The sequence below is a fragment of the Spermophilus citellus genome, assembly GCF_964194105.1.
Source record: "Spermophilus citellus genome assembly, chromosome: X".
Lineage (NCBI taxonomy): Eukaryota > Metazoa > Chordata > Mammalia > Rodentia > Sciuridae > Spermophilus > Spermophilus citellus.
In genome coordinates, this window is record NC_138190.1 from 68116717 (window position 1) to 68143349 (window position 26633).

General features: G+C 38.0%; 2 protein-coding genes across 6 annotated transcripts in view; one reads left to right on the forward strand and one right to left on the reverse strand.

Annotated features, from left to right (window-relative positions):
* Nucleotides 1-16296, reverse strand: part of LOC308638940 (large ribosomal subunit protein eL39-like) — a gene marked incomplete at both ends in the record, with an annotated part of 33095 nt that extends 16799 nt beyond the window's left edge. Inside the window, one exon of the mRNA XM_081276883.1 lies at nt 16190-16296. Within this exon, the coding sequence (XP_081133009.1) occupies nt 16190-16296 (107 nt within the window). The remainder of the gene's footprint in view (nt 1-16189) is intronic.
* HDAC8 (histone deacetylase 8) overlaps nt 1-26633 on the forward strand; it is a 267136-nt gene that overhangs the window by 46038 nt on the left and 194465 nt on the right. The gene's annotated exons all lie outside the window — the stretch shown is intronic.

A 26633-nucleotide genomic window follows, 5' to 3' on the forward strand; every position in this document is an offset into this window, starting at 1 on the left:
AGCCCTATTTTGTATTTTATTTAGAGACAGGGTCTCACTGAGTTGCTTAGCACCTTGCTTTTGCTGAGACTGGCTTTAAAATCACCATCCTCCTGCCTCAGCCTTCTGAGACACTGGGATTGTAGGTATGTACCACTGAGCCTGGCTTAGACCATTTTCTTTCTGGTGAACATAGTTACCCCAGTTCTCTGAAGTTCCTACTCCAGTGCTGGAATCCACCATTTCTCTCAGAAGCCTTCATTCCTTTCAGTAGAGAATGGTAGGTATTTTGTTATCATAATCTAGGTACTAGGTATGCTCATTGCTACTGGCATGCATTACTTTTAGGCCACTTCTGCAGACCAAGCTAGGAAGTATATGTGTATATGTTTTAGAAATATATATGTGTGTATTTATAAATTGAAAAGAATTATATGGATGGAAAATTTATATAGCAGGTTTTTTTAAATTTCAGTTCATAGGAGTATTCTAAAGAGAGAAAAGGGAGAAAGATTTTTTTTAGAGCAGAATACTAGCTAATACATATAGAAGGAAGATAGAATGGAAAAATCACTATTTTGTAGGGTCCCCCGGTATAATAATTGATTCTGGCAAAGATCATCAAATGGATGCTAAAACCAATGAGCAAAAAGTTCCTTGGGAACAGGATATTCACACAGTCTCAAATTATCACCCCACAGAATCCTTACTAATTACAGAAGGGGAAATGCACATTTACAATGAAAAAATCTGGCAGTCACTAGGTTATACAAGTGATTAAACTCAGCATTGTCAATAGCAGGACAACCTGACATCGTGCCTCCTGATGTGATGTAATAAGAAGTACAGAACATCATTTATGAAATATTCTTGCCAAAAATGTTTACCCTAAATCTAAAGATGAAGAAATAATTAGACAAATCTAGAGTGTGAGACAGCCAATAAGTCAACTGGCATGACTCTTCCAAAAATCCCTATCATGAAAAACTAAAGTAGGTAGAGGAATTGTTCTAAATTTTAGAAAATGGTGAGCTCTAACATCAAATGAACTGTGTTAAAATTGAATGGATCCTGAATGTGGGTAAAATCATAAACAGCTATAAAAGGTGTTTTAGAATAAGTTGGAAAATTTGGCTAGAGACTGTTAGATATTGCTGAATCAATATTGATTTTCTTAGGTGTAATAATGTAGAAGTCTTTTCTAGGAGGTTCATGAGAAATTAAGAAATGAAGCACACCATGTTTACAGCTTACTTTCAAATGACTCAGCAAAAAGTCAGGGAGAACATGGGAAATTAGTAATAATGAATCTAAGTGAAAGGTATGTGTACTATTCCTTCAACTTTTCTATAGACTTGAAAGTTTCAAAATAAAGTTGGAAAAACTAGTTCCTCTTAAAGCCTATGAAAACAAATGGTAAGATTTAAGAGTCATGCTAAGACAATTGATATCTAAGTACCAAAGATGAAATTAGGCCTATACCTAATACCATAACAACAACAACAAAAATAGCTCAAAATGGAGTAGACCTAATGTAAGAGCTAAAACTATAAAACTTTTAGAAGAAAACAGGAAAAAAATCCTTGAGACTTTGGTTGGTCAAAGATTTTTAGATGTAACATCAAAAGTATGATGTATAAGCAAAATTTTAATAAATTGATCTTCACTGAAATTAAAAACTTGAATTTTAAATGACATCATTATAAAAATGAAAAGACAAGCCACAGACTTTGAGAAAATATTTGTAAATTACTTACCTGATTAAGGTCTTATGTCTAGAATATACAAAAACTATTACAACTCAGTTATAAGAAAACTGACAACCCAATTTAAAAATAGGCAAAACATTCAAATTGATATTTCTTCAAAGAAAATATATGAACTATTAATAAACACATAAGAAAATGCTCATTATTATTAATCTTAGGAAAATGTGAATTAAAACCACCATGTGGGGCTGTGGCTGTGGCTCAGCGGTAGTGCACTCGTCAGGCATGTGTGAGGCACTGGGTTCGATTCTCAGCACCACATATAAATAAATTAAAAAAAAGTAAAGATCTATCAACAATTTTAAAAAAATGTAAAAACCACCATGAGATACCACTACATCCCCTGGAATGGCCATAATAAAAATACAGATAATAAATGTGAGCAAGGGTGTTGAGAAACAAGAACTCTTAAACATTGCTGATGGGAATATAGAATGGTAGAGCTACTTTGGAAAACAATTTGACAGTTTCTTAAAAGTTAAGCATAAATTTATCATATATCCCAACAATTCCACTCCTAGGTATCTACCCAATAGAAACAAAAACACACTTTCACACTTTTCCACAAAGACTTGCAAATAAGTGTTCATAGCAGCTCTATTCCTTATAGCCAAAAAGTAGAATAAGATGAATATCTACCGACTAGTACATGGATGAACAAGATGTGGTATATCCATACATTCAAATACTGTTCAGGCATAAAAAAGGAATGAAATGCTGTTACAAACCATCAAAAACTTTACACTCAACAAATGTGCTCCTAAGTTTTTGTCCAATTGAGTTAAAAATGTATGCCCAAACAAAAACCTACACACAAATATTTATAGCAACTTTAATCACAGTCACCAAAATTTGGCAGCAACCAAAATGTCCATGAGTAGATGAATAGATAAACAAACTGCCCTAAATCCCCACAATTGAATAACGGAATATTATTCAGTAATTTAAAATGAGCTTATTGAGCCATGAAAAGACATGAAGAAAACTTAAATAAATAAATATTGCTATGTGAAAGAAGCCAATCTGAAAAGTCCAAATACTATATGAAGCTAACTAATTGATATTCTAAAAAAGGCAAAAAAAAAACTACAAAAACTTAAAAGATTAGTGGCTCAATTAACAATAGCCAAACTATGGAACCAGCCTGGGTGTCCATCAATGGATGAATGGATAAAGAAAATGTGGTGTATTTACAAAATGGAGTTTTATGCAGCCATAAAGAAAATTGAAATTATGTCATTTGCAAGAGAATGGATGGAACTTGAGAACATTATGTTCAATGAAATAAGCCAAATTCAAAATGTCAAGGGTCATATGTTTTCTCTCATATGTGGAAGGTAGAGAGGGAAAAAGGAACAGATAGGTGGGGGCCATCTCATGAAAATCAAAAGGAGATCAGTAGGGTATGGGAAAGGGACCAGTGAGAAGGAGCTGGGGAGAGAAAGGGGAAATACTAGGGAATGATATTTACCAAATTATATTCTTATATTGTGTATATGTACAAATATGTAACAACAAACCATTATGTACAACTATAATGCACCAATAAAAATGTGGGAAGTTTTTTAAAAATATTAAATGTTGCCAGGAACTTGGGAGGAAAAGGGAAGGAAGATAAATAGGTGAAGCACAGGAGATTTATAGGGCAGTAAAACTATTCTATATAATTCTGTAATGGTAAATATATGGCATCACACATTTGTCAAAAAATTGAAGAACTACTTTAGCCAGGTGCGGTGGCACATGTCTACAATTCCAGAGGCTCGGGAGGCTGAGGCAGGAGGATAGTAAGTTTAAAGCCAGCCTCAACATACATAAGGTGTTAAACAACTCAGTGAGACCCTGTCTCCAAATAAAATACAAAATAGGGCTTGGGGTGTGGCTCAGTGGTCGAGTAACCCTGAGTTCAATTCCTGCCTCCTCTCCCAAAAAAAGAACCCTAATGTAACCCATAAACTTTAACTAGAAATAATGCATCAAAATTGTAACAAACATACTACCTTGGTGCAAAGTATTAATAATAGAGAAACTGTGAGGTGAGGAGATGGTATATGGAAATTCTGTTCTATCTGCTTATTTTTCTGTAAATCTAAAACTGTTCTAAAAAAAAAAAAAACATGCTAAGTGAAAGAAGCCAGATAGAAAAGCCCACATTACATAATTCCATTGAAATGAAATGTTCAGAAAGACAAATCAATAAAGACAGAGAATATATTGGGGATTGACTTGGTCTGGGGATAAGAACTGGGTTTAATTTTAAACAGGCATGAGGGATCTTATTGGAGAGTGAAGCCGTTCTTAAATTAGATTATCATGATGATTTTACAACTCTGTAAATTTATTAAAATCATTAATTGTACACTTACTATGAGTGAATTTTATGGTAAAGCTTTTAAAAATGTATTTGAGCTGGGTGTGGTGGCACATACCTGTAATCCCAGTGGCTCAGGAGGCTGAGGCAGGAGAATGGCAAATTTAAAGCCAGCCTTGGCAATTTAGGAAGGTCTGAAACAACTCAGTGAGACCACGTCTCAAAATTTTAAAAAATTATAAAAGGTCTGGAATAAAGAAGATGAAATTAAGCCATTTGTCATTAAATGGACAATCCCAGAAAATCAAAGGCCGAATGGGGGCAGGGATAGAAGTTCATTGGATTACATAAAGGGGAAATGAAGGGAAGGGAGGAGGGATGGGAATGGGAAAGACAGTAGAATGAATCAGACATAACTTAGTCCTGTGTCTCATATCAATACACCACCAGTGTAACTCCGCATCATGTACAACCACAAAAATGGGAAGTTATATTCCATATATGTATGATTTGTCAAAATGCATTGTAGTGTCATGTATAACTAAAAAGCACAAATAAATTTTTTTTTAAAAAAAAAGGGGGGGCTGGGGATGTGGCTCAGTGGCTAAGCACCCCTGGGTTAAATCTGTAGTACCAAAAATAAATAAATAAATAAATATTTTTAAAAAAATAAATAAAAATTCATTTGATCTCACATTTTAAAATTGTTGGTTATACAGTTATACAGTTCTTTACAACTGCGAATCATATAAACAAGATATGGTGAAATCTAATGTTCATGTATCAGAAAAGAACACTGGTAAACTAGTAATATTCCCAAATTTGATCTACACATTTAATACAATCCCTGTCAAAATTCCAGTTGGCTTGTTGTACAAATTGAAAGGCTGAAGCTGAAATTCATTTGGAAATGCAGGAGACCCAGAACAACCAAAAAATCTTTTAAAAGAACAAATTTGAAGTACTCAGAAATGGTGTGGTACTAGCATGAAGCTAGACATACAGACCATGTAACAGAATTAAGAGTCCAGAAATAAACCCTCACAGTTATGGTCAATTGATTTTTAACAAAAGTACTAAGACAATTCAACAGGGGAAGAATATTCTTTTCAACAAATAGTGCTAGGCCAACTGGATCTACACACAAAAGAATAAAGTTACACCCCTGTCTCATACCATGCATAATAATGAACTACAAATGGGTCATAGACCTAAAACTTTTAAACTCTTAGAAGAAAACATACCTTGGATTAGGCAAAGCCTTCTGAGATCCATCACCAAAAGCACAAAAGAAAGAAATTAGATTTCATCAAAATTAAATGTTTTTGAACTTCAAAGAATACCACCAAGAAAGTAAAAGTCTGGGGGGTATAGCTCAGAGGTAGACCATTTGCCTAACATGTCCAAAGCCTTGGATTCAATCCCCAGAACCATAAAAAAATGAAAGTGAAGTGACAACCAATAAAATGAGAGAAAACATGTTCAAATCCTATATATGATAAGACACATATGTCCAGGATATGTAAAGAGTTCTTAAAACTCAATGATAAAAAGACAAAAAAAAAACTCAATTAAAATATGGGCAAGGGTTTGAATAGATGTTTATCCCAAGGAAATACATAAATGCCAGTAAGTACTTGAAAAGATTCTCGACATCATTAGTCATTACAGAAATACAAATTAAAACCACAGTGAGAGCCCACTTCACATCCACTAGGATGGCTAGATTCAAAAGGACAGGCAATAACAAATGTAGGTGAGAACATGGAGAAATTGGAACCTTCATGCATTGCTGGTGGGACTCTAAAATGGTGCAGCCACTTTGGAAAACAGTTTGACAGTTCCTCAAAAGCCATTATACAACTGCAGATGCATGTCATTATTCATTTGAACATTTCTGTGGAACAACAAAAAGGCCACTGCAACTGTATCAGAGCGAGTAATGTGGACAGTGGTACAAGAGGATGGAGAAGTTGCTGGGGGGCCAGGCTGGTGGCATAAACCTGGAATCCCAGTGACTCAGGAAGCTGAGGCAGGAGAATCACAATTTGAGGCCACCTCAGCAATTTAGTGAGACCCTGCCTCAAAATAAAAAATAGAAGGACTGGTGATATAGCTATTTGGTGAAGCACCTCAGAATTCAATGCCCAGAACTGGGGGGTGGGTGCTTGGGAACACATAATGCAAGGCCTTGTAGACCATGGTCAGACTTTGGGTTTTATTCTAAATGTGAGAGCTTTTGATGAGGGGGTTTGGGGTCTTAGTAAGTTTGTGATATCCAGTGTAAGAAATAAGAAAGGGACAATTAGAAGTCAAGGAATTCCTGAGTATCCTTGAAGGCCCACCTGTGAGGGGAACCATAAATAGTTGATAGTATAGGTCCATAGTTGTATTTTTTCCAGTGGCCCTTGTCCATCCTAACTCTGGACGCAGAGAAAATGTGTGGTCAGACTTTAAGGTTGGAATATGAAGTTTGGTTAGCAAAAGGAAATTGGTTAAAGTAGTTTACCATAGTAAACGAACTCATAAGTACTCTGCTACAGAGAAAAATTGAATTTTGAAAAGCTCTTAAGAAAAGAAATGATCTTTTTCTGCTTTTTGCCATTTTTTTTTTGCTGCTTTTCTGTGAGCAATTAGAAGCAATTAATTCAGTGAAAAGAACATTGAGAGTCAGGAGACTTAAATATGAGCTTTAGCTCTCACAGTGACTGTGACACCAAGGGTAAATTGTCAAAGCTGACAGCTTCCAGAGAGCTAAAGAATCCTCTTTCTGGCTACTTATTTAGCTTTATATTATTCAATAAAACTTTTCAACCTTTCTTGTTACAATTCTTCTGTCTCCCAAATCTCCTCTATTTTACCAAATTCCTCCTGATATCCTTAAGCCCATTCTGCCTTGTGCTAATGATCACTTATATGGTATCCCTTTGTACAATAAAAGGTAGTTTACCTCAAACCCTATCCCTCCTCTGATCAAAACTCTCAGTGGCTTCCTATCTCACTAACATCCAAACTCCTTGTGATAGTCTCCAAGCTCTGGAAATTTGGCCCATGAGACTTCTTGTAACATACTACTTGCCTTCATTTCCAGTGTTCTGTCCTCACTAGCTTTCTTTTAGCTTCTCAAACTAGGAAAGTTCTTTCCTAACTCAGAGCCTTTGCAGTGCTAGTCCCTTTAACTGGGAGACTTCTTCATCTCAGCAGAGGATTTTTCTCACTTTATAGGTCTCTTTTTGAACACCAGCTCCTCGTAGCTTTCCCTGGCCAACATATCTAAGCCCCTGCCTACCCCTATTACTCTGCATCACATTACTATGTTATTTTTGTAATATTGCTTGTCACAATATGCTGTTTTCTTGTTTAAACAAACAAAAACCTATGTATTGTTTAAACTTATATATCATCTGCCCCACATTTCCCCTTTACACCATGAGATTTCTTCTTTTTTCTTTCTTTTTTAAAGACACAGATTTATTTAGGAAAGCAGACACACATTCAAGGGAGATACAGGCTATCTCAGGGAAGAGACATTTTGGGGGGATAAAGTAAGAAATATACATTCAAGGGAGAATGAGGGCCATCTTAAGATTGCAAAGGAAAAAGCTGGTCATCTTGAAAGTGAGAGCTTCTGGGACAAAGCAAGGACTGCATATTCAAGGGAGAATGTGCACCATCTCCAGAGGGAAAGACAGCCATTCTGTGAGATCCTTGAGAAGAAGACGTTATTGTCCTGTCTCATTCATTTTGGTTCCCAGAGTATAGAATAGAGTGAGTACTCAATACAAATTTGCATGTTAAGCTAGGAAGGAAGGAAAGGGCCTCTTTTGGCACCTGGACTCTGCTCTTAAGTAAATCCAATTGCCCTCATGATTATTTCTCAAATGTGAGATTGAGATATGTGTGTGTGTGTGTGTGTGTGTGTGTGTGTATGTGTGTGTGTGTATACACTTGAATACTATTCGACCTTTAAAAAGAAGAAAATCCTGCCATTTGCAACATCACATATGAACCAAGAGGACATTATACTGAGTGAAATAAGGCAGGCACAGAAAGACAAATTCCACTTGGTCTCACTTATATGTGGCATCACAAAAACAAGTAGAGAGGTGGTTACCAGGGCTTAAGGACAGGAGAAATGTGGAGATGCTGGTCAAGAAACACAAAGTTTCAGTTTATGCAAGATGAATGAGTTCTGAGTAATTGCATAACACTGTGACTATAATTAACAATACTTTCTTGTATAGTTGAAATTTACTGTGAGTAAATCCTTGGTGGTATCATCCCACAAAAAAGTGGCAACTGCCTGAGGCAATGGGTATGTTAATTAACTTAATTTTGGTGATTATGTCACAATGTGTATGCATTTCAAATAACAAATTGCCGCAGTCTTGGCTGGGCACAGAATCACGAGCCAATCAAGCAGGAACAAAACTTTATTTTGAAAAAGCCGCTAACACTCTCAGCGCCAGCAAGTCAAAAACCGGTCCTCCCACGAGGGTGTCCGACCGGAACCGCGCGCCGACCGGAACCCCCCCGTCTCCTCCCACCTCCTCCGGAATTCCCTCCTACTATCCTTCCCCAACCAATGGGAACTCTCCAGCAGTCCCGTAAAGTCCCGTAACTTGAGTCCGGTAGCAGGCCAAGGTGAACAGCGGGAGTCCAGTTTGCATATGAATGTAAATTTTAACATAATCATCTCAGTGGCTAGCTGGCGTCACTTTACAACCAAAGGTGCCATACATCGTATATATGCTTGTGGCTCCTAGCATCTGCCCCCTTCTGTTTAATTAAGCAACAAGCAATGTGGCTAGGGACCGTGCCTGGTAGGTTGTCCAATTTAACATATGGTTCTTACCCGTCATGGGAGAACTGACCTTTAGGCGTCAGCTTCCTGTCTTAGGTTGAATCCACTGTAATCAGAGCAACCCGTCGCTGACTACCGGTCCAGCATTCAGCCATGCTTGTGGATAGGCCTATGCACCAGTGGGGGGGTGAGGTTCTTGCCTCACCTCTGTTGGCCCCCAAATTTAGCCTTGGTGCCAGTGGGGGGGTGAGGTTCTTTGCCTCACCTCTGTTGGCCCCCAAATTTAGACCATCACTAGTAGAAGGGAGGAGGATACAGAAATGCCACGACACCAAGCCAATTGACGGCTCCTTTGGAAAAATTGCGTCACTGGTGACACCATCAGCAAAGATATGCCAGTATTACCACAATAAACATGGGGTGAGCTGGCAAGGAAATTGCATCACTGGTGACACCATCAGCAAAAATATGCCAGCAGTACCACAATTCGGTGCACCAGATGATATTTCACAATGTATGCAACTGATATATAGTCCAGGCAAGTTCTGCAAGCAGTTCAAATTGGAGGAGTCTATCAATATGTCCATATCCTCCCAAAGTAAATCAAGTCCTTGATAGCATTACTTGTTGAGTTATATTCATTGATGCATCAGTTTATACAGTTTACTGTGATAGCTATCATAGAAGCTGTAGTTTGGTTTTATCTCAGTCTTCACTGGAATTGGGATGGAGATGGAAATTCTGGCAATGATGGTAAAGAGACATTATCCTGAACAGAATTATTAAATATAATAAAAAGAAAAGGTGAAAGTAAACAAACAGATCTGTTAAACTCCTTTAAAAACAATCCTTAACAGCCGTTTACCAAATTTAAATTAGTAAACAAACAGATCTGTTAACCATCTTTAACAACAATCATAAACAGCTGTTCACCTAATTTAAATTAAACCATATAAATCACGTGAATAAAGAAAAAATTCGGATCCATTTTTTCATGAGCGCTCCTCATATAAGAAATATGGACATACACACATACAGACATACAACACAAAACAGAAGTGTGCACACAACATACAACACATAAGACAATAGTAAATAAAGGCCTTGTAACTATACTTAGGTGAAATCTCCATTGCAATGTTTAAAAACTCCACAGTCAAAAAAAAAAATAAATAAATAAATAAATAAATAAATAAATAAATAAAAAATAAAACACAGTCAAAAAATAAAACTGATCAGAAAAACATTAACCTAGGTTTGTATGAGCTCAAAAATAAAATAGAACTTTATGATGTGGAAAAATGCAATAATAAAATAGATACTGAAAAAAAAAAAACCTTGGTTAATCACTGTCGCAGATGTAAGAATAGCCAAGCTGGAGCTCTGGATGTCAGCTGTTATGGATTTGAGTCAAATCATCTTCTTTTTCTGTAGAAATTGTTTTAGTTAATCTCTCTGGAATCCAAATCGGTTGCTGTTCATCCTGTGGGAAAACACAGACAGCGCCCCGATTCCAGACTATCACTGGATCCGGGCCTTTCCATTGTCCTGTTAGAATATCTTTCCAAAGTACCTTAGGCTTATGTACATTTTTGGGGTACAAATGTCTTTCCGCAGCACTAAGTCCCGATGAATCTAAATTTAAAAAGTTTAGAGTAAAAAGGGTTATTTTAAGTTTATCTTTGGGGGATATATACCCCTTTCCAATTCCCTCCTTTTGTTTTAATAAGTACATTTTAATAGTTTGATGAGCTCTTTCAACTATGCCTTGTCCTTGTGGATTGTATGGAATTCCTGTTATGTGAGTAATACCAAATGATGAGCAAAATTGTTTAAAAGAGGAGGAAGTATAACCAGGACCGTTGTCCGTTTTTAACTGTTTTGGAACGCCCACAGTGGCAAAATTTTGTAAGCAATGAGCTATAACATCTTTAGTTTTTTCTCCGGCATGAAGGGAGCCCATCAAAAATCCGGAAGAGGTATCAACTGTAACATGTAAATATTTTAATTTTCCAAATTCTGGCAAGTGTGTGACGTCCATCTGCCAAATATGGTTAGGTATTAGTCCTCTAGGATTGACTCCAAGATTAACTTGTGGTAAAAATGTCACACAATTTTGACATTGTTTTATTATATGTCTGGCCTGTTCTTTAGTTATTTTAAAACGCTTTTGTAAAGTATTAGCATTGACATGGAACCTTTTATGAAAATTTATAGCTTCTTCTATTGTGGAGAAAATATGTATGTCATGTGTAGATTTATCTGCTAGTTCATTGCCCATACTAAGGGCTCCAGGCAATCCTGTATGTGCCCTGATATGACCTATGAAGAATGGATCTTTTCGGTCCCAGATTAGACTTTGTATATCGGAAAACAAAGAGAAAACAGTAGAGGAAGGGGAAATCCTACCAGCATCTTCAAGGGAATTAATAGCATTAACTACATACTGACTATCAGAAAATAAATTAAATACAGAATCTTTAAACATCATAAAAGCTTGTAATACTGCATTAAGCTCTACCTTTTGAGCTGATTGTTTGGGTACTAAAAATGTAAAAGTTTGATCAGGAGTAACTACTGCTGCTGTACCATTGTTTGACCCATCAGTGAATATATTTGGAGCATTTATGATAGGGGTTTTTCTTGTCATTTTTGGAAAAACTACAGGATGCTTAGACCAAAAAGACAACAAAGGATTAGATGGTAAGTGATTATCAAATGAAACACTAGTTTTACACAGGATTATTGCCCAAGTATTTAACTCATTAACTAACTCATCAATTTGATCCATAGTATATGGAGTAATAATTTTATTGGGAGAAATCCCAAACACTCCCTTAGCTGCTTTTATTCCTTTGAGTATTAATTGTCCTACAGCCTCAGGATATCTAGTAAGAATAGTGTTAGGGGAATAAGATAAATGTATCCACAATAATGGACCTTCTTGCCAAAATACTCCTGTAGGAATATTTTTTGTTGGTAGTACAATAAATAATAAAGGCAAACTTATATCAATTCTATCCAAATGCATATTTTCCATATATGTTTCAATGATTTTTAATACTTTTCTTGCTTCAGGCGTTAACATGCGGGGTGAATTTGGATCTGATGGACCTTTTAGAATATCAAATAAAGGTCCTAACTCTCCTGTTGGTATGCCTAGATAAGGCCTTATCCAATTTATGTCTCCCAATAACTTTTGAAAGTCATTAAGTGATTTGAGTTGATCTACTCGTATTTGAATTTTTGGTGGACGGACCATGGTTGAGGATAATAGAACTCCTAAATAATTAATTGGAAGATTTAATTGTACTTTATCTATTGCTATCTCTAGATTATAATTTTTCAATAAATTTGTAAGTGTGGCATAACATTCTAGTAATGTGTTTTTATCTTTATGTGCCAGTAACACATCATCCATATAGTGAAATATTTGTAGTTCAGGATTTTGGTTTCTAAGTGGCTGGATTGCTTTATTAACATAAATTTGACACATAGTTGGGCTGTTAGCCATCCCTTGAGGGAGTACTTTCCATTCATATCTCTGATCAGGACCTTCATGATTCAGTGCAGGGATAGTAAATGCAAAATGTGGACTATCCTCGGGATGAATTGGAATTGAAAAGAAACAATCTTTAATATCTATAACTAAAACATGCCAGGTTTTTGGTAAAGCAGACAATTGAGGAATCCCTGATTGAGCAGGTCCCATAATAACCATCTCATTATTAATGGCTCTTAAATCTTGTAATAATCTCCATTTACCAGATTTCTTTTTAATGACAAAAATGGGAGTATTATAGGGGGATACGGAAGGTTGTATATGTCCTTCCGCTAACTGTTGTCTGACCAAGTCATGGGCTACTTGTATCTTTTCTTTAGTCAAGGGCCACTGAGGAACCCACACTGGTCTTTCTGATTTCCAAGTAATTTTGATTGTCTCAGTGGCCCTTTCTGAAAACCCAATTCATGTCTATTTATTTCTTGATCTATTTGAATAGGTGCTGTCATACCTTGTTCTTGTTCTCTTAATCTTTTTTCTTTCCTAAAGCCTTGTTTAGCCCTAGTAGTGGGCGCGTTAGGATTGATGTTATTTGTTAATGTCAATCCTAATTGATCTAGGACATCTCGTCCCCATAAATTTACAGGAAGATGATCCAATACATAGGGCTGTATAGTTCCTTCACATCCTTCAGGATCCCTCCAATCTAATACCATAGCACTTCTATGGGGATTTGTTGCCACTCCTAGGCCTCGAAGCGTTTGAGTGGCTTGTTGTAATGGCCAATGTTTTGGCCATTCTTGACGAGATATGATGCTGAGGTCAGCTCCTGTGTCCAGCAGCCCATTAAAGTCATGTCCTTGAATTTTTAATTTTAGCATTGGGCGAGAATCTAAATTTAAAGACAGCATAGCCCAATCTACACCTGTGGAGCCTAATCCCTTGGAACCTCTTTCTACATTACAACTGGAAAATTTATCATGCAGGCTGGGTATTATTAATAACTGTGCTATTCTATCTCCTGGTGAAATTACTGATATACCTCTTGGAGAACTAGCTATAATTTTTATTTCACCTTCATAATCGGGATCAATTACCCCAGGACTTATCATAAGTCCTTTTAGTGTAGAAGAACTGCGTCCCAATAATAAGCCTACTGTTCCCTGGGGAAGAGGTCCTTTTACTCCTGTGGGAATGATTTGAATTCCCATCTCTGGGGTTAGTACTGCTCTGGCAGAGGCGCAGATGTCCAGCCCTGCGCTCCCTCTAGTTTGTCTGATGAGGGATTTAATGGATAATGCGTCCTGGGCACTACCTTGATGGGGCTGTTGGGTTCCTCCATTGCCCCATATATTTGTGGTTTGGGGCCCCGGGGCATTGGGCCCTCTAGTCCGTTTTTTGGCAATGGAGCTTGATACCTTTCTCCACGATATCGTGGGTAAACACTTGGTCCTTGTCCGTTTTTTGATAACGGAATACCCTCTATGGTGGTTTGAGAACGGCATTCATTAGCCCAATGTCTCCCTCTACGGCATCGTGGGCAAATACCTGGTATTCTATTCCTTTGATATCCAGCTTTGTTAAACCCTCCTCTTATGGGGCAACTCCTTTTAAAATGTCCTGTTTGATTACAATTATAGCATGTTCTTGGCCTGGCATCTAAAGCCTGTTGTACTGCTGCTAAGACTTGCCCCTGTTCATTAATGTCTCTACATAATTTAATATATGTGTTTAAATCCTCATGTCTCCATGGTCTAATGACCTCTCTGCAGCAACGATTTGCTTGGTCATAAGCCAGTTGTTTTATAAATGGCATTACCTGTTCTGTATTTCCAAATATCCTAGAGGCTGACTGAATAAGTCTATCTACAAATTCAGCATAAGGTTCATTAGTTCCTTGTATTACCTTAGATAATTGACCTTGTAAGTCTCCATGCCCCTGTAAAGTTTTCCATGCCCTAACTGCATCTACAGCAATTTGTGCGTACACACCAGGGTCATATTCAATTTGTTGTCTTTGACCCTCATAAGGTCCCTTCCCCAAAAGCATGTCCATATTTCTTTGAGGGTACCCAGCTTCTGCATTTCGCCTAGCTGTCTCCATGCAAAATTCCTCATTGGCAACCTTCCATAACAAATATTGTCCTCCGTTTAGCACAGATCGACACATGTTAGCCCAATCTGCTGGTGTCATGTCCAAGTTGGTAACAGATTCAACCATGCTTATTGTGAAGGGAGCTTGCGGCCCATAGGTCGTTACAGCCTCCTTTAATTGCTTTATTGTTTTGAAATCTAAAGCACGGTGAATTCGTTGCCCTCCTGCCTGCTCAAGTACAGGGCATGCTAATCTTTGGGGTCCTGCCTCAGAATTCCGTCCATCAACTACGGTAGTTGAGGGCCGCTCAGCGGTAGATGGAGCTGTTGGCTGAGTTACGCCCTCTGGTGATAGAACGGAGTTGGTAGCAACCTCCTGTTGTAATTCTCCACCTGATGGCTGCTTGTCCTCTAAGCTTGCTTTCTTTAAATTCTCCTCTGTCTGACTAGCTTGAGAGACCTTCTCTTTTGCTTGACCTAGCGTTTTTTCTACCATAGTCTGGACCTCTAACAATTTACTTAACAGTTTTTCGGTTTGTTTTTTATTGGATTCTAATCTACTATAACCTAACCCAATAAGGTAGGATAAAACAAAGCCGAAGCAGAATGAAACAAAGACGGAGCAGACAATGGTTGTATCAATTTTCTCTTTCTCAGGGCTGAATAACTTCAAACCTTGAGCCAACCATTTTTTCCAGTTCGCCTGAGAAAATTCTAGGGCTAGGGAGCTCGAAATGAAAACAAAATAAATCAAAACAAGAACACATTGTTTTCTGAGAAGGTCATCCATCCTGTCGCCTTCCCTCAGGGGCGAGCAATTTACTCACCTCTAAGCTTCAGGCGTTCCCCGCACGGGCCGCCAAATGCCGCAGTCTTGGCTGGGCACAGAATCACGAGCCAATCAAGCAGGAACAAAACTTTATTTTGAAAAAGCCGCTAACACTCTCAGCGCCAGCAAGTCAAAAACCGGTCCTCCCACGAGGGTGTCCGACCGGAACCGCGCGCCGACCGGAACCCCCCCGTCTCCTCCCACCTCCTCCGGAATTCCCTCCTACTATCCTTCCCCAACCAATGGGAACTCTCCAGCAGTCCCGTAAAGTCCCGTAACTTGAGTCCGGTAGCAGGCCAAGGTGAACAGCGGGAGTCCAGTTTGCATATGAATGTAAATTTTAACATAATCATCTCAGTGGCTAGCTGGCGTCACTTTACAACCAAAGGTGCCATACATCGTATATATGCTTGTGGCTCCTAGCAACAAATTGCCAACCTTAAATGTATATACATTTTAATTGCCAAATATGCCTTAATAAAAAAGAGATTATTACTTGAGCCCTCAAGTTATGGGCTCTCCAGAGCTCTTCTATGTGTGGAATACAATTCTGATTTTTGGATTGGTCTGATCAGAGAGAGGATTATGATATTATAGACCTCAGAGTCAAAAATAACTCAAAGTCACTGATTGTAACTTGTCCCCCATACAGAAACCATTCCCATAACACCTATCTCAAGAGTTCTTTGAAATTGCCTCACAAATACAGGATTAAAGGGGTGGCTAACTACATTAGGTTTATGGACCCCCGAATGTCCACTTTCTACTCACTTTCCCCCGCTTACATTAACCAGAGCAGAGCTGATTTTGCTTGTTTCATGTATTGGGATTAAACATAAAATTTCATATGAAAAAATATTTTGCTGCTGAAGAAACATAGTTTGTAAACTACTGCTCTCACCTGTGCCTGAACATGCTCACTGAACAGGCATTTGCTCTCTGAATCTTGCTGTTTTTGTATCTCCGTCTTTGACATATAAAGATGACACTACTGACAGCAATCACCATTTACGCCTGTGCCTGTCACTACAAAGACAAATGTACCACCAAATAGTTCTTTCTGCATTTAAAGCCTGCCCATCAGCTGTAGGCAGTAGCCATAGGTTGAAGAAGCTATTTATTTCATATATATATCTCGATGCTCCACATCAAGTCAGTCTGTGCAGAGTCCAGCAGTCTGTTTCTATGCTATGGTACTCATAACCCCTTTAACTATGGCCTTACATTATATTGTCCACCTTCCTGAGTTGTTTCACATTAATGAATTATCTTCTGTGTTTCAGTACTAAATTTCACCGGAGTAATAGCCACCCACTCTGCCAGTTGCTTCAAGTCATTTCAATTTTCAGTGTGTCTAACCAAACAGCACTGCAACATCTAACTTCATTTTTGGATATATTTAATGGAAAGCTTCCTATTTTGTTACATTTTTTTTAAAGAGCTCATGGCACGGCTCTAGATCCAGGACTAGCTTCTATATAAATCCATGCTATGTTTTTCTATTTGTGCAGGACAGTTGGGCAATGGGCCATGGCCCCTTAAATTTTTCTGATTTTGGATATTGACCTATCCATTTCTAATAATCTGTTCCAGTGTTTTTCTAGTTTATCAAGTTTGACTTTGTTAGTGGATAACTGAAAGCTATTTTTCTCTTTTATTTAAGGAAAGTAATATAATCCTTTTTTCTTGAGACATTTCATCATTCCTGTGTTTTTTTAAATTAATTTTTTTTTCAGAGCACAGTGCCCAAGCACTGTACTAGATCCTGTAGGTATAAAGATGAATAAGATACGGTCCTTGTTCTCAAACAGCTTAGACTTCAGTGAAAAAGACAGGTACATGAAGTAATCCCTGCAAGTCAATTTGAGGAACGCTATGGTGGAAGTTTGAATAAACTGCTAGGACACACACAAACAAGGGGAGAGATCAATTTTCTGTGCCTGGGAAAGGAATGTGGAACTTCAGGGATGTCTTCATAGCTGAGTCTTAAAGGATGAGTAGGAGATAGTGAGGAGGGATGGAACTCATCTTGTAGATCCAAGACTATGTATGTACAAAGGTCCAGAGGCATCCTATAATATTTAGGATTCAGAAAAAAGTATGGTACAGTTAAGATTTGGGTATTTGCAAGGAATACTGAAAGAAGTAGGCAGAGGCAAAATTTTGAAGGGTCTTGTATATTGTGCTAAAGGACCCACTGGTTTGAGGGCACTTTTAAGCAGGGCAGTAATATTGTCAGAATCATACTTTAGGAAGTCCTAATAAACAGTGTAAAATGTGTGCGTGAGGAAGGATAGTGGGATGTGTATAGGGCTGCTGGAGGCTCTGCAGCATTCAGCCAATCCCTTAAGAACCCTCAGGTATAAATCATTTTTGTTTTTCAATTGTGAAAGTGGGATAGCCTTTCTCCCACTCCTTTACATGGAATTAATAAAAATACATAAGATTACAAGTTCTCTGAGACTCTGAGAAGAGCATTTCCAAGTTAGCACTAGTTGGTAGAAGGCTGAGAGAAGTATAGTCTATACCATATAATTGAACACTTAACTCATGTGCATCTTATCATCTAAAAAAACATATATTGGTCTTATCTTTCAGCTGAATTCAACTCAATTGTAAATGCCTCAGGGGCAGAATCCTGGATGTACTGTGTCATACACAGCTCCCAGCACAAAAGCAGAGCATGGAATGAGTCCTCAATACCTACCTGCAGGCTGATTGCATAGTGCCCCCTTGTAAGCATCATGAGAAGGCCACAGTACTGTTGGGCGGGGGGTAGTGGCAGCATATTTCAGAGCTCATTCTCTAGTAGTAGCCAAGAAGGCTTTAAGCCTTTTTCACCCAGGCCTCAGTACCAGGCAAAGCCCCTTGATTTTCTACCTTTGGTATGACAGAGGTAACTCATGAAATTTCCTTTTCTTTGAAGAGAAATAACCATTTTGCTATAGGTGAAAAATATTGAATAGAATATATGCCTAGCATTAGTATGACTAATCTTTCAGAATTTAGCTAGTTGGTTGCAGAAAAAAATTCTCCAAAGACATGTTCAAAAAGTTTCAGATGTGAGACCATTTTTGATTTTCACATTAGGAATGTTCAACTGTAAAATCTATGAAGATATTTCCAATCTGAAAACTCTGAAATCTGAAGCCATTCTGGTTCTAAGCATTTTGAATAAGTCTATTCTCTACCTAGTATTATAATTAATATACATAAAACATAATGGTATTCTAGATGAATGCGTGTATGCACACATGGTACTGAGGATTGAACACAGGGACACTCTACCATTGAGCTACATCCCCAGTTCATGTTTTTATTTTGAGACAGGGTCTTGCTAACTTGCCACGGCTGGTCTCAAATTTTGATCCTCCTGCATCAGCCACCAGAGTAGCTGGGATTACAGGCATGTGCCACGGTGTCTAGCACCCTTGATGCTTTTAATCCAAGTTTTGAACACATTCAATAATATGTGGTCAGACTGGAGAAGCACATAATCCTATGCCCAAAGGGATATTTGAGAAGCCTCCATGTGTTGTTCTTATATGTCAAAAATTACCTTAAATTTGCATCAACTAAAGCCAGAAAGTCTGAAAACATTCCCTGCATTTTTAAAGCTAGCCGCCCCTCCACCTTTCTCTCTCTCTCTCTCTCTCTCTCTCTCTCTCTCTCTCTCTCTCTCTCTCTCTCTCTCCTCTGACTCCGCAGAGGTTATGATCAGTTAACTGAACACAAGGGCATTTCCTCCTATCCACACCTAATATAAACTCTAGCCAATTTACTGGGGTCTCTTACGTAGGTTGAGGATGGAAGCACATAAAGTCTTTGGCTCTTGAGACACTCGTCCTGTGTGCCAGGACCAGGTGCAGAAATACAAATACATATGTATTAAGCCGAGGACAGCTGCTTTGCCAGAGCTTTTGTGTTTTCTCTAACTAGAAAGGTCGAGCAGGCACAATTTCCATCAATGATACCTAAAATGTTATTTTTCTTGTGGAGGAAGAGAGTACATTTAATTCCTCTACCTAGTATTGATGTCTAAACCATTGAGGTTTTGGAGTTCCGTAAATGGGAGTTTAAAATAAAAAGTGGTATTTCAATTAACCAGAATGCCCAGGGAATGGGATGTTCTGGTTAATTGCATTTCCTGGCTTAGTGAACAGTTGAACTAGTCAGACTTTTGTTTGTTTGATTGGTTGGTTGGTTAGTTTTGAAAGTTTTTATGCTGTTGTTTCTGATTTGTTGTTTTGTTTTATCCATGTTCTCTGACCTTTAAAAAAAAAAAAAACGCACCTAGGGGCTGGGGCTGGGGCTCAGTGGCAGAGCACTTGCCTGGCATGTGTGAGGAACTGAGTTCGATCCTCAGCATTGCATATATATAAATAAAAAATAAAGGTACATCAACAACTAAAAAGAAAAAAACGCAACTATGCATTTCTGCCTTAGTAAGCAGTAGACAGGACCTGATTGTATCTTGCTGCTCTCACTGAGAGTTACCCAATTCTGCTCCCTAGATTTGCTGGATAAGGTCATTGGAGGTAGATGATATTGACAAAAATCTGGGCTGCCCTGGGAAACTGCTTTTGGAAACCTGTTGGGTTTCTTCTTATTTTGCTCCTTTTACTAAAAGCAGAGTACATGAAAAAAAAAATCACTAGCCAAGTAAAGACTTTGATTTGCTAACCTACATTTCACAGAATAAAAACATATTTTGGAGCAGGAAAATTCTAACTATGTCATCCGAGAAAAATGTGCAAAAGAAGCGTAGAGCCAAAAAAAATGAGACCTTGCACGTCCAAAGGAAACAACCAGTGAATTTAGTTCATCATGACCTGTCTACTCATTTCATTCCCTCACTGAATTAACCTTACAGCAATTTTCAGGGACCCTTTCACCGCTTGACTCTTCTGCAGTACAAATGTTAAATTCTGCTTATGAACTAAGATTCTTGGTGGTAAATAGAACTGTTTACACTTTTTCTATCCATTTACATTGGATGGTATAATTATCCAAAGGGAAATATGGCCCCATTCTAAAAAGGGCCTTCTGGCACTTCTCACCATAATGGATTCAGAGTCAGTTTTCTTGATTCATTTTCACGCAAATATTACCTTGTTTCTACTCTCCCAAACCTTCATTTGTCTTCAGTAGTGACTGCTTATCATGCCAAATGGTGTAGAAAGGGTGAGAATTGCAGAGAATTATGCTGCTGTCACATTTATTTTATTTCCTGGGTAACATTTTCGGCAGTTTTGTCACATAGTTAATGAATTTGTTTCTATTAACAAGTAGGGCCTTCTTGACCTAATCATTTTTCACACATACTCCTGTATAAATTCTAAAAAGATGCTAGGTCAGTAGACAAATTTGGTTTATAAAGAAAAGTACCACTGCAAAGTCAGCTTATGCAAATTTGGCCCTGGGTCATTTACTTGCCTTTGGGGTGAATTTTTAAAACTCATTTATCTCAAATCCAAATAACCCCAAAGTTGAAATGATTACAATTAGGTGGGTTATTATAGGAGAAATCTGGAGATATAAAAGATACTACTAAAAGGCCTGTGGTTGGCCATTTTTGTAACCAGAAAGCTCTTAAATCCATCTATTTGGCCACTGGCAATGTGGACAGAGGCAAACAGAAAAAGTAGTAAAGTGGAAAATGGGGAAAGGCAGGTGAAGCGATAAGGGAAAACCAAGAAAATAGACTAAATTCCTAATATTACAAAATTAAAATGGACGAAGTGGGATAGACATGAAGAAGTGGAAGAAATTAAAAAGAAGAGAAAAAATAGATGTAGATAGAGTGATACCAAAACTATTTAGCATGGTGATTAAACTTGTGGACTGAAGCATCAGACTGCTCAAATGCAAATTCAAATGTCTCCCCATTCTCCTTCCCCCAAATTCCTGGCAACCATTATTCTACTCTGCTTCTAAGAGTTTGACCATTTTTCATTCCTCTTATCAGTGGTATCATGTAGTATGTGTCCTTCTGTGTCTGGCTTATTTCACTGAGTATGATGTCCTCCAGGATCATCCACGTTGTCATGAATAGCTGGATCTCCTTTTTGAAGCCTGAATAAAACTCTATTCTATCTTGTTGTGAGGGTACTGGGGATTAAACCCAGAAGGGCTTAACAACTGAGCCACATCCCCAGCTGGTTTTATATTTTATTTTGAGACAGGATCCTGCTAATTTGCTTAGGGCCTTGCTAACTTGCTGAGGCTGGAATTCAATTTGGATCTTCCTGCCTCAGCCTCCCAAGTCTCTGGGACTACAGGCATGCACCACCATGCCCAGTTTTCATTCTATTTTTATATCACATTTTCTTATCCATTTATCCATTGATGGACATTTAGAGATCTACTATACAACATATGTCTATAATTAATAAGACCGTATTGTATGTTTAAAATTTTTTGATAGGAGGATAGATCTTATGTAAGTGTTCTTATCATTAATAATAAATTAATAAATAGGAGGACAGGAAGAAACTTTTGGAGGTATCAGGTAGATTTATGGCATAGATTGTAGTGATGATTTCATAGGTATACTTAGCTCAAAACTCGTCTAAGTTGTATACATGAAATATTATACAGTACAGCTTTTTGTATGCCAGTCAGACCTTAATAAGTGGCTTTTTAAAATTCAAAAGCTAGACACAGTGGAATGTCCCCATAATCCCAGCTACTCAGGAGGCCAAGGGAGGAAGATCAAAATTTTGAGGCCAGCCTGGACAACATAGTGAGAGCCTATCTCAAAATTTAAAAAAAAAAAATTGAAAAAGGTTGAAGGTGTAGCTCAGTGGTAGAACACTGCCTATCATGTATAAGGCCTTAGGTTCAATCCCCAGTACCACCACAAAAAAAAAATTAAAATTATACTTTAGTCACTTTCTAGCTGTGTGACCTTGGACAAGTTACTTAATTTCTCTGTGCTTCCATTTCCTCATTTGTAAAATGGAAGTAATAATAGTACCTATCTTCCAGGATTGTTGTGAAAATTGATTGAGTTAACAATATTGAAAGCACTTAAGTAGTTCCTGGCACAGGATAATCACTCAGTAAACATTGGCTATTATTTTTATTATATGCCAACAATAGAGGAAAGCCAAACTGTATTACCAGCTGGTTCCACAGTAGCTGTAATGAAAGTAAAGAATTATAAGAGTTATGTTAATGCCTGATTAACAAATAGATAACTGAACAAGTCATAGAAAGACCCAAATGGGAAAACATAGCTATAAATATATAATGTCAACTTTTTTCCATTTTATCATCATATTTGTTACAAATATGAAAATTTGATAATACAGTGTGTACATTGTCATAGACCTCATGGAAGGCAATTTGGCAATTATATTTAAATTATAAATGAAATCCTTTGACCCAGGGATTGCACATCTACTAATACATCTTTCACATATATTTGTACACACTGAAAGGAAGTTATGTGCGATTATCCAGCACTGAATTGTAAAAGCAAAATATTGAGAAATATTGAGGATAACCTAACTGTGCATCAGTAGAGACCAGGACTGAAAATTTAAAAGAAAATTGTTGCAAAGTCATTGCCGGTGATGATTAAGCTGTTGAACAGTGTGGGCACGTGGTCTGCCTGTGAGAGGTGTTTCGCATATATGTCTTCATGTCACGACCCAAGAGTCCCTGACCTTTAATGGATATAAAAACAGCAAATGCACATGAGCAAGTGCAATTGGCTGAGCCCTGTGCTTTTTCTTCAAGATTGACTTTGTGATTCACAGCTCACCGGGGCATTTAAGAAGCTAGACATATCTGGTAAACAAACAAACCAAAAAAGCAATTACCTGGCCTCAAAGCTGCATACTCATTCCCCAAAGTTTTCAGAAATAAGTTTGTTGAACTTGATCTTTCCCCTGAACACATTTGTGTTGATGATATGAAAGACAAGATGCACCAGACAATTAAGGGAATTATTTCATTCCACTATGGTAAAACATTCACTAATGAGGACCATCTCAAAGAAAAGTAATGGGCCTGGGTTGTTATAGAGGCAGGTAAATAGGGGAGCCACCTGCGAATCTTCTGAGTGTCATGAGAAGGAACAGACATGGGTTTTATCTTAGGATAATATGCCAGGGTAGGATAGACCCTTGAGATTAACCATTTCCTAGAAAACAAAAGGTGGGAGGGATTTCTTAACCAATGCTGCTTTCTAGGGTGCTCAGATCTCAGATAAACTTCAACATTGCCATTTCTCCCATTTGTTTAAAACAAATATCATAGCTAGGCATGGTGATGCACTCCTATAATCCCAGCAGCTCTGGAAGCTGAGGCAAGGGGATGATAAGTTCAAAGCCAGCCTCAGCAATGTAGTGAAGCCCTAAGCAATTTAGCAAGACCCTGTCTCTAAATAAAAATTTTTAAAAAGGACTGGGGATATGGCTCTGTGGTCAAGTGCCCCTGGGTTCAATCTCTGATATAAAAAATATCATCCATTTCTGAGCAACTCAGTATACACAGCCCTCCTGAATAGGGCAAAGCAGGGGTGTAAGAAATAGTCTCTTGAGGACTCTTGGTGGTGCCATTACTATAAAACCAGTTCAGAGATGGTGACAAAGGTCAGTTGTTTTAGAGTCCTAAAGTTTGGGCATCTTAAAAAAAGAGATGACTAAAATGAACAAAAGAAATACTAATATAAAATGTTAGCTAGGGGACTGGGAATGTGACTCATTGGTAAAGGGCTTGCCTGGCATGCATGAGGCCCTGCCCTGGGTTCAAATCCCCCAGCACCAAAAAAAAAAAAAAACGTTAGCTGGGCAATATGGTGCCCACCTGTAATCCCAGCTACTCTGGAGGCTGAGGCAGACAGACCACATGTTTGAGGCCCACCTCAGCAACTTAGCAAGACCTCCTCTCAAAATAAAAAAATAAAAAGGCTGGGGATGAAGTTCAGTGACAGAGTGCCCCTTGGTTGAATCCCCAGTACTATTTTTTTTTTAAAGAGAGAGTGAGAGAGGGAGAGAGAGAGAAAGAGAGAGAGAAGTTTTTTTAATATTTATTTTTTAGTTCTCGGCGGACACAACATCTTTGTTTGTATGTGGTGCTGAGGATCGAACCCGGGTCGCACGCATGCCAGGCGAGCGCGCTACCGCTTGAGCCACATCCCCAGCCCCCCCAGTACTATTTTAATTAATTAATCAATTAAAGGTTATATTATAGTAAAGAGCTAACCTGAGAATTGAACCTTGAAAGTTATCAGTCCAATGGAGTCTAAGACATGAGTGGAAAAACTTCTTAACATTTCGTAACACCCCTCATGGAGGTAGGATTTTGGTGCTCTAGGCCATGTTGTTTTGCTCCTAGTTTGGGTTACTTTTCAAACAAGATCGTGCGTGCATGACCTGAGCATTTCTTTGTATTTCCATAGTGGTCTAGGCAGCAGCTAGGTCAGGGAGCATTCCAGTCATGTGTGGCCTGTTGCAGCACTGTGTTTATCTAGGTTTACATCAAATTGTTAGGCTTAAGCTCTCAGGGCTGCCTAAGATCCTGGAGAAGAGGGCAAGGTGCATGATAGGGATTTAGGCAGTTAGGTTTTAGTTTTCCATGACGTCAAGTCAAGTGGGAGAATAAAAATAGGAAATGTTTGTTTGAAGGATATTATTAGCCAGATATTGAAGAAAGCTGGAAGAATTAAAATTTTGGTAAGGAGTGACAACTTGGGCAAGATAACAGGATTGAGTTTGATTTACAAATAGGTATCAAAACTGGTCTCTCCACAGAAGGGAAGAAAGTCAGTTATATTTCTTACAGACAAGTTGAAATTTGAATACCCATCAGTAACCTGTGATTTATAAAGAGGTACAAAATAGGGCTGGGGATGTGGCTCAAGCGGTAGCGCGCTCGCCTGGCATGCGTGCGGCCCGGGTTCGATCCTCAGCACCACATACCAACAAAGATGTTGTGTCCGCCGAGAGCTAAAAAATAAATATTAAAATTCTCTCTCTCTCTCTCCCTCTCTCTCCTCTCTCACTTCTCTCTCACTCTCTCTTTAAAAAAAAAAAAAAGAGGTACAAAATAACTCAAAGACAGTGAACAGTGGTCGACTCTGATAACCTGGAATGCTGTGCTATATACAAGACAGTGTATTCGGTTGAAACACAAAATTTCTCTCTACAGTCACCCTCATTTGACCAAAGAGAATCTCAAAGAAAGATTTTTCTTTTTTTTCCATGCTAGGAATGGAACTCAGGGTCTTGCCCATGCTAGGCAAGCCATCTACCACTGGGCTACACCCCCAGTCCAGAATGATTATTCTTTTTAATTGGTTCTTTCTAGTTATACGTGACAGTAGAATCCATTTTGACATAATTATACAAGCATGGAATATAGTTTGCTCAAAATTCAGTTCCTCATACCTCTTTTCCCCTCCTCTCCCCCTAAATCCTGCTCCCTTCCTTCTACTCTACTGATCCTTCTGCCCTTTATCCATGATTTTTAAATTAATTTCTTGTGAAAGTACATGATGGTGAGATTCGCCAAGGAAAAACAGAAAGCTTATTTTTTAAAATATATTTTTGAGTTGTAGGTGAATATGATACTTTTATTTTATTTGTATGTGGTGCTGAGAATCAAACCCAGTGCCTCATGAGTGGCAGGCAAGTGCTCTACTACTAAACCACAGCCCCAGCTCAGAAAGCTTATTCTTGAACTCAAAATAAGGCTTGTCTTACAAACAATAAAATAAAAAATAATAAATTTGAGTTCATCAAAATTAGAAATTTTTTTGTATCAAAGAGCATTATCAAAAACCTGAAAAGACAATCAACAAAATGAGAAAATAGTTGCAAATTATATGTCTGATAAGGATCTGGTATCCAGAATATATAAAGAACTCATAGTACTCAACAGTAAAAACACAAATGACCCAAGTTAAAAAAATGAACAACAAAAAAATACAAATGGTCAATAAGCACATGAAATAATGCTGCCTTTTTTTTTTTTTTTGATACTAGTGATTGAACCCACAGGTACTCAACCACTGAACTACATCCCCAACTCTTTTAATTTTTTATTCTGGGACAGGGTCTCACTAAGTTGCTGAGGCTGGCTTTGAACTCGTGATCCTCCTGCCTCAACCTCCTGAGCCCCTGGGATGACAGGCATGCATCACCATGCCCAGATGAAATAATGCTTGATTGACATCATTAGTCATCAGAGAAATACAAATCAAAACCACAGTGAGATACCACTTCATACATACTTGAATGACTAGAATTTAACAATCACCATTTCTAAAGAGGAAGGAGAAACCCTGGAAAATAACAAGTATTGCTGAAGACATAGACAAATTGGGACCTATG